The sequence below is a fragment of the Corylus avellana genome, chromosome 8 (assembly GCF_965113065.1).
Source record: "Corylus avellana chromosome 8, dhCorAvel1.hap1.2, whole genome shotgun sequence".
Taxonomy (NCBI): domain Eukaryota; kingdom Viridiplantae; phylum Streptophyta; class Magnoliopsida; order Fagales; family Betulaceae; genus Corylus; species Corylus avellana.
This window is the reverse complement of record NC_142497.1, coordinates 17,585,523-17,599,497: the sequence shown is the minus strand read 5'-3', so window position 1 is coordinate 17,599,497 and position 13,975 is coordinate 17,585,523. Positions and strand designations below refer to the sequence as shown.

General features: G+C 36.4%; 2 protein-coding genes across 2 annotated transcripts; one reads left to right on the top strand and one right to left on the bottom strand.

The window, feature by feature from the left end:
* Positions 1-4,761: 4,761 nt before the first annotated feature.
* LOC132164079 (E3 ubiquitin-protein ligase RSL1-like) lies at positions 4,762-7,565 on the top strand. The gene is made up of 3 exons (XM_059574495.2): positions 4,762-5,485; positions 6,427-7,172; positions 7,320-7,565. The coding sequence occupies exons 1-3, from the start codon at positions 4,943-4,945 to the stop codon at positions 7,423-7,425; spliced, it is 1,395 nt and encodes a 464-aa protein (XP_059430478.2). The 5' UTR covers positions 4,762-4,942; the 3' UTR covers positions 7,426-7,565.
* A 4,126-nt stretch (positions 7,566-11,691) lies between these two features.
* On the bottom strand, positions 11,692-13,455 carry LOC148584214 (uncharacterized). Its single transcript, XM_088518800.1, has 3 exons — positions 12,967-13,455; positions 12,746-12,885; positions 11,692-12,349 (listed from the first exon to the last, which is right to left on the bottom strand). The coding sequence occupies exons 1-3, from the start codon at positions 13,453-13,455 to the stop codon at positions 11,692-11,694; spliced, it is 1,287 nt and encodes a 428-aa protein (XP_088374926.1).
* Positions 13,456-13,975: the final 520 nt, after the last annotated feature.

Sequence of the window (13,975 nt, the reverse complement as noted above, 5' to 3'; positions counted from 1 at the left end):
AGTTCTTGGTCCTAATTTAGATCTTTTAAAATCAGGCGACCTAACATAAGCTAGGCACCCCCACAACTTAAAATAATTTATGTTGGGTTTACGTTTAAACCATAACTTATAGGGAGAAAAATTATTTCTTTTAGAAGGCACTCTATTTAATATGTGAATTGCAGAAAAAAATAGCTTCACCCCGAAGATTTTCAAGCAAACCAGAATGGTTAAGCATTGCATTTACCATATTCATGAGTGTTCTGTTTTTTCTTTCCACTACACCATTTTGTTGTGGTGTATCAGGTGCTATTCTCTCATGAATAATACCATTAATTTCATAGAAATTGTCAAAGTCATTATTAAAATATTCTCCACCTTTATCACTTCTTAATGATTTAATCTTGCAACCAAGTATAATTTCAACTTCATCTTTATAAATTTTAAACATATCTAAAGTTTCATCTTTTGTTCTAATCAAATAGATATAAGCATATTTAGACAAATCATCTATAAAAGTAATAAAATATATTTTACCACCTCTTGTAATTTTACCACTCAAATCACATACATCAGAATGTATTAATTCAAGTAAATTCGAAGATGATCTATTAACACTTGAAAATGGTTTTCAAGTTAACTTTGTTTTAACACAGATTTCACATTTATCTCTATCATCATGCAAATTAGAAGGCAGCAATCCTAATTTAACCATTCGATTCACAGAATTATAATTTACATGTCCTAATCTAGCATGCCATAATGAATAAGAGTCAACAATATAAACAGAAATATTCTCCTATATTAAATTGAGTTTAAACATTCCATTTATAGCAAATCCTTTGCCCACAAACATGCCATTTTTCATCAAGACAAATTTGTCAGATTCAAATACAAGTTTATAGCCATGTTTGGACAAAAGACCACCAGAAACTAGATTCTTTCGAATCTCTAGTGCGTGAAATACATCAATAAGAGTAACTATTTTGCTAGAAGTAAATTTCAACTCAACAGTGCCTTTTCCAACTACTTTGGTGGTAGTTGAATTTCCCAGGTAGAGTTCAATCTCATCACCAACTTTCTCATATTTTTTGAAGAGATTTCTATCTCCACAGATGTGACGAGTTGCACCAGTATCAACCCACCAACTTGAATCATTGATTACCATATTCACTTCAGAAATTACTGCAATAAGATTTTCTTCAACATTGTTGGCCTATTCCTTCTTCTTCAGAACTCTGCAATTCTTGATGAAGTGCCCAGGCTTCTTGCAGTAATGACAAATCACATTTTTCTTGAAATTGCCCTTTTTCTTTGGACCTATTTTACTAGGACCACCAAATTTATATTTGTGCTTTTCCCCTTTTTTGTTGTCTATTTCAACAACATGGGCAGATTTGCTCATTTCAGCCTTTTCTTCGAGTTTGTCTCAAAGCCTTGACTCTTCTTCAATACGAAGTTGTCTCTGAAGACCTTCCAGAGTCAGATCATCACCTTTTCTCTTAAGTGACTTACGGTAATCCTTCCAAGTTGGTGGCAATTTTGCAATAATAGCACCCACTTGAAGATTTTCATCAATTGGAATGCCCTCTAAATACAATTGTTGGACAAAAAGTTGAATCTCATGAACCTGATTCAAAATAGGCTTATTATCCACCATTTTAAAATCAAAATAATTACTGACCAGATAGCTTTTGTTGCCAGAATCTTCAGTTTTGTATTTGTTCTCCAATGCCTCCCAGATCTCTCTTGCAAACTTCTTTGGTGCATACATATCGAACAGTGGATTAGTGAGGGTGTTGAGAATACTCCCCCTACATGTGTAGTTGTCTTCCTCCCATTTGAACTTTACATCAATTTGTTCATTAGTTCTCCTTCCATAGGAACATTCGGACAGGGTGTGTCAAGCACATAGTGAACCTTTAATGTTGTCGGTAGAAATTCAACTTTCTCTTTCCAGCGTTTGTAGTTGTTGCCATCAAAACGATCCAATTTGAAAAGATCTTGTGGCATCACGTTCAGAGAAGTAATAGCAGAATTCATTGTTGGAAGCGCCATTGAAGAATGCAGAATGTTTATCTAAAAATTGTTGGAGATAAAGATGTGGGAATTGCAAGGAAAAAATAAACGTAGAATACAAATAGAATGAGAAGTAAATGAAATCTGGACAGTAAGGCGATTGTGACTCTATCTTTTAGATAAACATTGCCTTCCACTTGTATTAGAAGTCTTACAAAAGGGAATAAGAGCAATCTTATCGTCAGGATACAATACTACCCGATGTAGTGTGCAGATTGCAAACTCTGAACACTATCCAGAACAGAAATATTTTGTAACAGCTGTTAATAATGGTGAGAGGAAGGGAGAGAAAATAAATTTATCTATAAAAAATAATAAAACTGGTGGGAATTAAAATATATCTATATAATTCCATATTATCTCAGAAGCAGTTTTTTAATTGAAATAACGGTTACATATATTTTAAAATCTAACGTTGAAAAAGCAGTTGAAACTTGAAAATACATGATCTCATCAATTGAAACTTGAAAACACATGATCTCATCAGTTGAAACTTGAAAACACATGATCTCATCAGTTGAAACTTGAAAACACATGATCTCATATAACATAATAATAGGAGATAATGATGAAGTGGTGGTAACCGATCAAAACAAGATAATAGGATAAAAAGTTATTTATTTAAAATAAATGACTATTAAAACATGATAATAAGAGATCAGTTATTTATTTGAAATTCAAAATAATCATGAAATAATAATAAATTCAAAATTTTAGTTTCATGAAATAATATCAACAGAAAACTGGATAGGAGTCGTTGAGGGATGAGAGTCGTCAACAAAAGTTTCCTTCACAAGATCAAACTACTTTAGATCAGGGAAACAATAACCCACAAGAAACGGAAAATAAAGCAAAGCATAGCAGAAACAGAAAATACAAGAAAACATTAAAAAAAAAAAAAAAAAACCCACCAACAATGATCTAAACTCCAGCAACAGGTACGCAGTTGGAGGAGCATGAGCGGCAAGGTGTATCCTCTTGCCGGCGCGTGGGTCGTGTGGGTGTCAGATCTAAGCACTGATGGCGGCGTTGCAACGCTGGGGAAGGTGGTGGGCGGGGATGACTAAGGAAAGTAGATCTAGTTTTGAAACTAGATCTAAAAACCAAGCAAAACCCGTCAGCGGCAGAAGTTGAGAGACGAGGATGACGGGATGCAGCAGATCTGGAGAGGTGGTGAGGGTGGGCAGTGGAAGGCGAGGAGGCTATTGGTTTGCGGTGTTGTGGATGGCGGGGAGAGGAGAAAAATGACCGAAAAAGGACACCAAAAAGGGAAAAAAAGGAAGGAGAGGGGAGGAGGATGGAGGCCATACCTCCTCCTAAAAAACACTCATGAGGAGGCGGCTAAACACCACTAAGGGTGTGGAAGAAAACCACTAAGGGTTTTGGAGAAAAGCTTCTCTCAGGATAAAATAAGGAAGCTTGATCTCTATCTGTGACTGAATGTAGCATTAAGTACAGTTGAATTTGAAGGATACAAGACTAAAATGTTGTTCTAACATGGGGTGTATGATGTGGATAGGGTTAACAAAAGCGATTATTTGCATATGCAGATGTGAATAACGATTTTAGGGTATGCGAATGCGGTTATTATGCATATCATTTATACATAATATATGTTATATATTATATTTAATGAATTCACCAAAACAACGTCGCTTTGTATTAGGTGTTTGTTATGTTTACATTGTTTAAGTTTTTTTTGTTTCTTCACAATTCAGTCACTTACTTGGACAAAAAGACAAAAGCAATGTGAGATCAATATATTTTCAAAACGTTAGGGCTTGAAAAAAAGTTAAAACAAGTCCAAAATACTAAAAATCAGTCTAAATTATTTTTAAAATCATTTAAAGTATGTTATAATAGAGACTCAAAAAAAGTTCAAGAGACTAAAATAGGACTCATTACTTAATAATCTTATTTAATAACCACAATAACTGTGCAAATGCGGTTAGTACAAACACATTGTATATACAAATTATTTAAGTGATATTTACATTTTGCAGATGTGGTTGCAGATATTACAAATAATTAGTATTGCAGATACACTCTTACGTTAACTCTTTGACAAAATTGAGAGAATGTTAAGTTTTTATCCTCTCCCACAACAACACAATAGGGATGATTCCATTCTTGCTCACCTATACGGGGTTGGAGATCCACCCCGGCATGCCTCTATTAGGGGAGGGAGATCTACTCCCACAAAGGCTCTACAGATGGCGACTCCACCCTACACACTTCAATGGGAGTAGAGATACATCCCAACGAAGGTTGGGTATACTAATTAAATTTTCATCAAATTCTTAAGGGTTAATTATCTTTTTAATACCTAATTTTTCACTTTCTTATTTTTTCGCACCTAATTTTCAAATCATATCACAAATGGTACTTAAGGTAAAAGACTAACTTAGTACTTTCGTCATAGTCCGTCAACCCAAACTAACGGATTACCTCCTGTCGCCATATAAAAATGCCATATGTCCTAAAAAAAATAAATATAACTAAAAATACTAAACCCTAAATTTACTAAACCCTAAAGGTACCTGAGTATCTACTGCTAGTGCTAAACCCTAATGGTAATCAAATATACAGTAACAAGTAAAGATCGGGTATACTTCAAAATTCAAATAAAATATATAATACCAACAGGGCCACTGGCCACTGGCCACTGGTCACACCCTATTGTTGACTTCTTTGGCAAGCTATCTTTTGGTCGCGTTTTATTCTCTCTATAAAACACCAACCGTTTCTGGTCATTGTCTCTGAGTCTCCTCGCTTTCCCTCCCAGCGAGAAAGTGAAAGAAACTTCAAACAGACCAACCCACGGCAACGATTACAGTCAGGACTCAGGGACGACGACCTCAACACCGCGCTCTGTGGAGTGCTCATGACGGCGAAAAGCCTAGACTCCGACCTCGATCTTGCCTATCACCTCCAATTGCAAGAAGCCATGACCGCCTCCCTCGTGAACGATATCATCAACATCCCCGATGAGGAATGGGAAAGCGATATCGTCGACATCTCCGATGAGGAAGGGGAAAACGATATCATCAACATCCCCGATGAGGAATGGGAAGTCACTCTGCACAATTACCGCCGTCCGTACGAAAGCACAGACCCTTCGTCTTCATCTTCGTCGGCCGCTTTGGTTGAGACCGAATGTTTCAGGTTGTACTTCATGGGGTTTTTGAGCGAAGAGAGCGTTAGGGATACGAAGGTCACCGTGGCCGGAGCAGGGGTCGCGATTTGCGATTCGAGGGATAATCTGATCTTGGAGGTGAGGAAGAATCTGGAGGCATTGGTGGATGTTCAAACGGTGACGTATGAAATTGCTGAGCTGGAGGCTCTGATCGAAGGGCTTAATGAAGCTCTCAGATTGGATTTGAAAAGGCTCACCTTTTTCTGTGATCACTACATGCTTTACCAAAATGTGAGTCACTTCAACTATAATTTGTTTTTGCCTTTTTAAAAAGTTTGCATGATTTGATTTGTAATTGTCTTTATTTTTGGGTGCTGCCTTGTTTGAGGAAATATTTGTGTTCGTTATATTTGATAATATAGCTTGCTTGGTGGGGCTTTGATGGATATAAATTTATAATGTGAGAAATGTTTTGTTAATTGATGGTTAATATGCTAATGCAAAACCCTTTCTTGTGACACCTGGATGTTGGTAAGAGCCTAAGAGGTTGGGTGATTTTGAAGCTGCCTGAAAAAGTGATGTAAATTCCCATTTTGATTTATAGATAGTTGGGTGTTACATACACAATGAATATCGCTTTTGTGATTAAACAAATAGCAGGCACACTATTTGGAATTTAAAAAATATAGAATTTAACAAGTTCTGTGCAAATACCTAGTAGGAAAACAAGGGTACGATTGGTAGCGCAACCATGTAATGAAATAGCTATCCATAGGAATAACTATTCAATTCCTGGGTCTATTACTGCGTACCAAACGTGCCCCAAGTTCTGCATATGTTGCTTCATTTGAGCCACTTCTTTAAAATTTGTTCTATTAGAATGTGCAGAAGCTGCAAGGTCCAAACTATTGGAAAAGCAGAGTGATTTCGTTTGGAAGTATGTATTACCAATATTTTATTGTTGTAAAAAATTTCCTTTTTGTTTTTCTGAAATGATTTGCTCCATTAAAACTTTTCCTACTTAATGTTAAATGATAATACATTGTTTTGAAAGATTTAATAGTATAATGGTTTGGAAAATTGAATATTATTTCTTATTCTTTTTGTTTGTATTCTGAAAATTTATTTTAGTCATCACAATTTTTTGTTTGCGTGTAAAGCATGGTAATCTTAGCCGTCTAATTGAAGCTTGTGTTTAGTGCCACATAATGATATTGTATTCTTGAATACAGATTACAGGTAGAGCACCTCCACGACATAGTAAGATTGCAACATTGGTGAATCAGGTGGCTCTTCTCCGAAGAAAATTTACATACTGCAACCCGTCTCTTCTGGCACGTAATGATGTTAAGTTTGCAATTAAATCTGCAAGAGGTGCTATAGTTTCTCAAATTACCTGTTTGAAGGAGACATGTGTGATATGTTTTGAAGATACAGGTGCTGATAAAATGTTCTCAGTTGATGGTTGCCAGCACAGGTATTGCTTCTCTTGTATGAAACAACATGTGGAGGCCAAGTTTCTTAATGGGATGATGGCAAAGTGCCCTCATGAAGGCTGTAAGTCTGAGGTTAATATTGATAGTTGTGGAAAATTCTTGGCACCCAAGATGGTGGAGGTGATGAGTCAAAGAATGAAAGAATCTTCTATTCCTGTTACAGAGAAAGTTTATTGCCCATATCCCAGGTGCTCGGCATTAATGTCAAAAAGTGAGATTTTACAATATAATAAGACTATAAATGCTGCTGCTGAAGAAACTGGAGTAAGAAAATGCATGAAATGTCATCTCTTATTCTGTATCAATTGCAAAATCCCTTGGCATTCTAATCTGACCTGCTATGATTACAAACGATCAAATCCTTATTCACATTCAGAATATCCAAAGCTCCAGTCTCTTGCAGAGGCAAAACGTTGGCGCCAGTGTGTTAAGTGCAACAACATAGTTGAACTAGCTGGAGGTTGCTACCACATCACTTGCAGGTACTTTATATTCTTCCTTCTAATTTTTGACATTTTTATTGAAGCAATAAAGATACTAAAAATAAGATGAGGAAGATAAATGTACCTTTTGGGAAAGCTAGATGATTGAATAGCTACTTGTATCTTTCGCATGCAATGTTTTTGCAGATGTGGGTATGAGTTTTGCTACACATGTGGTGCTGAGTGGAAGAACAAGAAAGCAACATGCTCCTGTCGAATCTGGGACGAGCATTACATTATACGAGGAGGATGAATATAAGGAGTATGCTGACTAAGATCATCATGATAAGTCTGTATCTATTTCTCTCCCCCTTTCCCCTCTAATTTATTTTTGGTTTTGCTTTTGGAAAAACAAAATAAAATAAAATAAAATAAAATTTATCTTTCTGCTAATGCTGGTGATATTAGGCCCACCATTTTCTTAGTGTTTGTGTGTTTTGCAAAAGATTGAGGTTTACTGTGCACTGCCATTGGAAATCGAGAAAATCACTGGGGGGAGAGAAAGTCAAATAAAGTTAAGACTAGACAATAGGTGATGCTACTCACTTTTAAAAGCATTTTGAGATTACAAGTGTCATATTTTTATTGGTTTGGCATGGATAATATATCTAGTGGCAAGTTTGTTTGCTAAGAACATTCCTAATGGAAGAGCCAAATGTTACTTTTATCTAAAATAGCTCTTCAAATGTTTAAAAAACTTCCTACATTGAATTAACAAAAAAAAAAAAAAAGTAAAATAGATATTTGATTGGAAGAGCAAAAAAAAAAAAAAAAAAAAAACTAAATATAGCAACACTTTTTAAGGGAGCCATTTTATTTTTTTATTGTTTCTCTCACCTGTTTTATCTTTTTTCCAAATATTTTCCTACTTTTTCTCTCACATGTTTTCTTTTTCCCAAAACTTTTTCCATTTTTCCTCTCACATGTTCTATTTTTCCCAAAATTTTTCTCACTTTTAATAATATTTAAATTATATAGATAAAAATATAGTTAATCGGATATAGGAGACCTTTAAAAATTCATTAGCTAAACTAGATAAAGTGTGTTTTAAGAAGTCATTTTGCAGAAAAATTTGGCTCCTCCATTGAGAATGCTCTAATAACTAAATGAAAAATATGATGGAATGACTTACTTGCCAATCAAAACAAATTGAGGGTTTTAGTTAGGGCTGTAATTGAGCTGAGTCAAGTTGAGTTTTAGGATTTCAAGACTGACTTGTTTACGAAGATGTTTATTCGAGCCAATGTATGAAATGTGTGTTCAAGACTGATTTGCTAAAAGCCCAGATGAGCTCGAGTTCGAGCTCGTTGAGAATGTTATTCGAGTTGAGTCGGGCTCATTTATCTATAGTATAAATATATAATACGTAACTATATAAGACATATTAAACAATATAAGAATAGAAGAGCATGTAATGATATAGTTATTTATATTCTTTGATTCGGTAACAATATATATGTTTTAATTGGAATTGAACCACAATTACAAAAATATCCACATTATTTTTTTCTTTTTTAAAAACTCATATTTGAATTAAAATTTTTTAAAAAAATTGTTGAATTTGGGGTGGTTGGCCCGCCCCCCCAGTGAGTACCTTAGGGTGGTCTCATTGGGGCAGCCGGCCAACCACCCCTAGAGCACCTTTGAGGGTGCTTCATGGATGGTGTGACCACCCTTGACGCTCTTTCGAGGTAGCCAAGCCACCTATGATTGGCATCGGGAAAGGCCACGGCCACCCATGATTGCAATGGGTGAGGCTGTGGCTACCCCCGATGAGATTTAGGGGTGGCCAAGGCTACCCCAAAATCCACCGAGGGTGGTCGCACCATCCCCAAAGTGCTTTATGCGTGGTGCGACTAGACCCAAGTACTCAAGCAACCAACCCCCAAAATTCAACATTTTATATTTCCCTTTTTTCTAAAAAAATAAAAATAAAAATTAAAGAGTTAACGAGATTTTGAAAAAAAAAAAAGAAGAAGAAGAAGGTATTGTTTTGGAAAATGATGTCTATTCTTCAAGGAATAGCCATTCATCTCATTTTTTAGAGCGCTATTCCCTTATGAAAGGGATTAGTAATTCCCACAAAAATAACTATTTATAGGAATAGACTCATACCAAACAAAAGAATAGTTATTCCATAAGAAGAATTATTTTATTCCATGAGTCAATTTTGCAAACCAAACAGGGCCTAAATGAAAAATATAATAGAATGACATACATGTCAATCAAAACAAACTGAAGGTTTTAATTATCAAAATTACAGTCCCCAAGGGGTAGCTCAATCGGCTGGGAGCCATGCCTTATAAAGCAGATGTCACTAGTTCGAATCCCTCCTCCCTCCTCTTGTGTGGACTTGTTAAAAAAAAATTAAGGGTAATTACCTTTTCCCCCAATCAACCACAACACCTTAGCAATTTTCCCTCATGAACTACCAACTGTGACACCTAACTCTCATGAACTACCACTTTGTGCCCAAAACCCCCCTTCCGTTAGTCAAAGGAGTTAACTCAGACGGTCTACCCGTCACTTTGCCCCCAGAAACTACAATTCATTGTCACTTTGCCCCCATGAACTACAACGCATTGTCACTTTGACTATATGAGTTAACGTTTTTGACTGACGGAATGGGCCTTTGACTGACAAAATGGGGGTTTGTGGCACAAAATGGTAATTCATGAGGGTCGGGTGTCACAATTGGTAGTTCATGGGTGCAAAGTGAAAATGTGTTGTAGTTCATGGGGAAAAAGGTAATTACCCCCAAAAATTATCAAAATTACAAACTCATGTCCTTAGTAGTTATTTGTGACATATCTAACATAGACATTTGAGACAATTTCCCATTTAAAAACATCCAAAAGAGAGAATTGTAAGAACATGTCATCCTTTCTATTATGTCATTCATGCAAACGACTAGCCAAGCTATTCCCAAGTTGGCATGATAGATTGATCATCTAGTTGCTAAATTCAATCGGATAGAAGAAGAAGAGCTTCAAAGTCAGCCAATGGTTATCAGACACTACATGATTGATGATGATGACTCAAGTAGTTCTCATCATGAGCATGTCCAAGCCAACCCACCCACACACACACAATCCACACACCCCCCCCCCCCCCCCCCCCCCAACCCCAATTGAGCACCTGAAAAATTCATATATGTTTAATGACAAGGAAGTGAGCCCTGAAGCTTCTTCGTCTATCACTTTCCCTCTTAAGACACATTAAGAACCCTCAAGCTTTATTTCCTCAATGTCTCAAAGAACCATCTTATGCCAAACTTCTCAAGGACTTATGCACACAAGGTCACAAACCTAGGAACCATCTTCCTAAGAAAGTCCTTCTAAACAAGCAAGTTGGCTACCTTAGACGACAAAACACTCCTCTAGAGTGTTACGTCATTTTGAAGAGAAGATAATGAAAGGGGTTAATTGGACATCCGAAGGATCGAGGAAAACACCTTTGACCTCGAAATCAAGCTCAAACGATTCAGACCCTAGAGGGATCAAGTGCAATCCCTGTGCACCATAGTCTTCCAACGGGTAATTGGGATCGGGATCGAGTGTAGACCCTGAACATTCAAACCCTGCAGAAGATTACTATGCTCAAGCACACTCAATCGCTCAAATGTCTTGGCATCATCTAAGGCACATGACTCTTCCTTCCCGCCTCTCGAGTCACACTATTTTCTTTTTTCTTTTTTTCTTTCTTTCTTTTTTTTTTTTTTTTTTTTTTTGGATGAATAAGAGATTTCATAAAGCTCAAAACTCAAACAAAACAACACATCAAACCCTATTTCAAGCCTTTACAAAAGGCCAAACTAGAAAAAACACAAAACCAAACTGTAACTTAACTCCTACATAAGTATTCTCCAGGAACAACCCCCAAAAGACCATTACAAGTCTTTACAAAAGACTAAAAACTGAAAACAAGCAAAACCAAAAAAGGAAATTCATCTACAACCTAGCAACTACATGAGTAGCTCTTCAAATAAGTTCCACAAGGAACAAAGCATGATGTTCTCCTTAGTTCTGGGATATTTTCCTCTCCCAGAAATTCTATTTCGAACTTCCCAAACAATCTCTTTCAAAATCTGCTCCTCTGTACACGGCTGTCCATCATGAACAAATTCATTCCTAGTGAGCCAAAGGCTATAGACAACTGATCCCATAACCAATAGATAAAGCAAGCACTTGAGAAAATTGTGAACCCAATTACTGCATCTTTGTTGCACAGTGTCATCCCATTTCACAGGAAGACTTTCAACTCTACACCTCATCATACAAAATCTCCAAATTTTGTAACTAAAGCTACACTTAAAAAACAAGTGATCAGGATTGTCCAATTGGTGATGACAAAATCTGCATTGAACATTACCTTGATAACCCCATTTCAGCAATCTTTCCCCTATTATTAGTCTATCCTTCATAGAAAGCCATAGAATGAAAGCCTGCTTAGGAATAACAAGAGGAAACCAGACCAGCTTACACCACATAACCTCCTCATTCTTCTCCCTAAGAGCCTCCTAAGTATCAGAGCGAACATAAACTCTTTTCCTGGAGGCATTCCAAACAGGTGTATCACAAAGACCCAAATCAACTTCAGTTAATCTTGCTTGAATCTCAACCAAGTCCTCTGATATAGCTGGTCTCCAAAACCAATTACCATTTTGAATAACAGTCGCTAGCTTGGCTTCCAAACTACTTATGGCATCATAAACAACCCTATAACCAAAATTTTCAAACAAAACTCCAGCAAGATGCCACCTGTCCAACCAAAGATGTATGCTTTCTCCATTTCCAACCTTAAACCTCAAGAATCTTTTAGCAATATCCCTCAATTTCATAATCTTCCTCCAGCTCCAAGAACAATTTTGAGGTATGTCAACACTCCAAAAGCTCTTCCTTTTTAGCATATTTTCTTTAACCCAAGCCACCCAAATGGAACCAAACCTAGCAAAAAGGCTCCAAACATGCCTAAGCATAGATGACTGATTCCAAACTTCTAACCTCTTCAAACCCAAACCACCCTCCTTCTTAGGAAAACAAACATAAGACCAAGCTACTTTGACCTTTGTAGTCCCTTTAGTCTTCCCATTCCAAAGAAATCTATTGAACTTTTGCTCAATAGCTTTTAAAACCTGTTTGGGAAGAATGAAAATTCTTGTGCAATACACTTGTAAGCTGTAAAGAATAGAAAAAATTAGTTTTAATTTGCCTGTATAAGAGAGATTTTTAGACAACCAAGAATCTATCCGACAAGTGATTCTATTAAGCAAAACCCCACAATCAACTACAGAAAGTCTTGAAGAAATGAGAGGAACCCCAGGATATCTCACAGGAATATGACCTTTAACCATTCCCAAATCATCCAACAAAATAAGCTTCATTTTGTTAGAAATACCAGCACAATAAAAGGAACATTTTGAAGGATTAGATTTTCAGGCCAGAAAAGTCTTCAAACTCAAGCAAAACATCCTTAATAACATTTATAGAGCTAAGACTAGCCTCAGAGAAAATGAAAAGATCATCTGCAAAACATAGATGAGTAAGCTTCATACTAACATAGACCAAGCAAACTTGAAGAAATCTGCAGATAAACCATCATGACTAGGGGCTTTATTTGCCTTCATATGAAAAAGAGTATCCTTAATCTCTTTTGCAGTAACCTCCTTTTCTAACATAGTTACTTGATCAGCAGAAACAACAGCAGAAATAAGCTGCCTTATGCAAATTGCCTTTGAATCGGTGAACTACAGCTGATTTGAACCTAATAACTTCTTGTAAAAACTCCTAGCTACTTGCTTAATTTGTTCAACATCCTCTACTCTGTTTCCATACTCATCCCACAAAAGAGTGATAGTATTTTTTGCATTCTGGACCTTAAGAGATCGATGGAAGAAACTAATATTCTGATCTCCCAATTTCAACCATTGATTCCTATCCTTCTGCTTCAAGAAAGATTCCCTAGCCTTTGTAATGGAAACATAAGCATGTAAACACTCCCTCTCCTTAAGTAAACAGTCAACCCTCCCAAAAGAAGCAATGACCTCCTTTTGAGCAAGAGTAAGGTTATCATGAGCCTGAATAACTCTATGTTTCAGATTCCCAAAACAAACCAAATTGTGTTCCTTCAAAACAGCCTTCACAACTCTAAGCTTCATATAAAGCTTATACATAGGAAACCTCTCAACCTGAGTATTCCAACCTTCTTCCACCCAATTCAAGAACATTTGATGCTCCAACCAGTAATTAAAGAACTTAAATGGTTTAGGGCCAAAACTCTGCATAATTCTAGCTAAAATAACAGTAGGAGAATGATCTAAGATGCCCCAAAATGAAATTCTACAATAGTCTTCCCAAAAGAGCTCATCCAATATTCATTAGCTAAGACCCTAACCAATTTCCTGGCAACAAATCAAGGTTCCTCACTTTTATTAGTCCAAGTGTAAAAACAACCACTAAAGTTTGAATACAAGACCTCAAGGTCATTTAAGCATTTACCAAACTCAGTTTCATAAGAATTGAGCTTAGTAGAACCCCACTTCTCATCCAAAGACTAAACCGCATTAAAATCTCCACAAATCATCCAAGGGTTATTAGCTACTCTCACTTTCATAGTATTTAACTTGCCCCACAACATCTTCCTGTCCACACCTTTATTAGCTCCATAAACAAAAGAATGGAACCAACAATAATTGGTCTTAAGAGATTTAATCCCACATTATACTATGTTCACTCTTATCAATGATATTCACTTCAAAGTCTAATTTCTTCCAACACAGCCAAATCCTACCCAAGAAATGCTGA

Excerpts from the sequence above, each read along its gene's own strand:
- LOC132164079 (XM_059574495.2), top strand. The coding sequence starts at position 4,943 with ATGACGGCGAAAAGCCTAGACTCCGACCTCGATCTTGCCTATCACCTC. Across the intron at positions 5,486-6,426 it reads ACTACATGCTTTACCAAAAT|ATTACAGGTAGAGCACCTCC; the intron begins GTGAGTCACTTC and ends TCTTGAATACAG. Across the intron at positions 7,173-7,319 it reads TGCTACCACATCACTTGCAG|ATGTGGGTATGAGTTTTGCT; the intron begins GTACTTTATATT and ends ATGTTTTTGCAG.
- LOC148584214 (XM_088518800.1), bottom strand. The coding sequence starts at position 13,455 with ATGCAGAGTTTTGGCCCTAAACCATTTAAGTTCTTTAATTACTGGTTG. Across the intron at positions 12,886-12,966 it reads ATGTTGAACAAATTAAGCAA|CTTATTTCTGCTGTTGTTTC; the intron begins GTAGCTAGGAGT and ends TGCATAAGGCAG. Across the intron at positions 12,350-12,745 it reads TTATCTGCAGATTTCTTCAA|CTTACAAGTGTATTGCACAA; the intron begins GTTTGCTTGGTC and ends TATTCTTTACAG.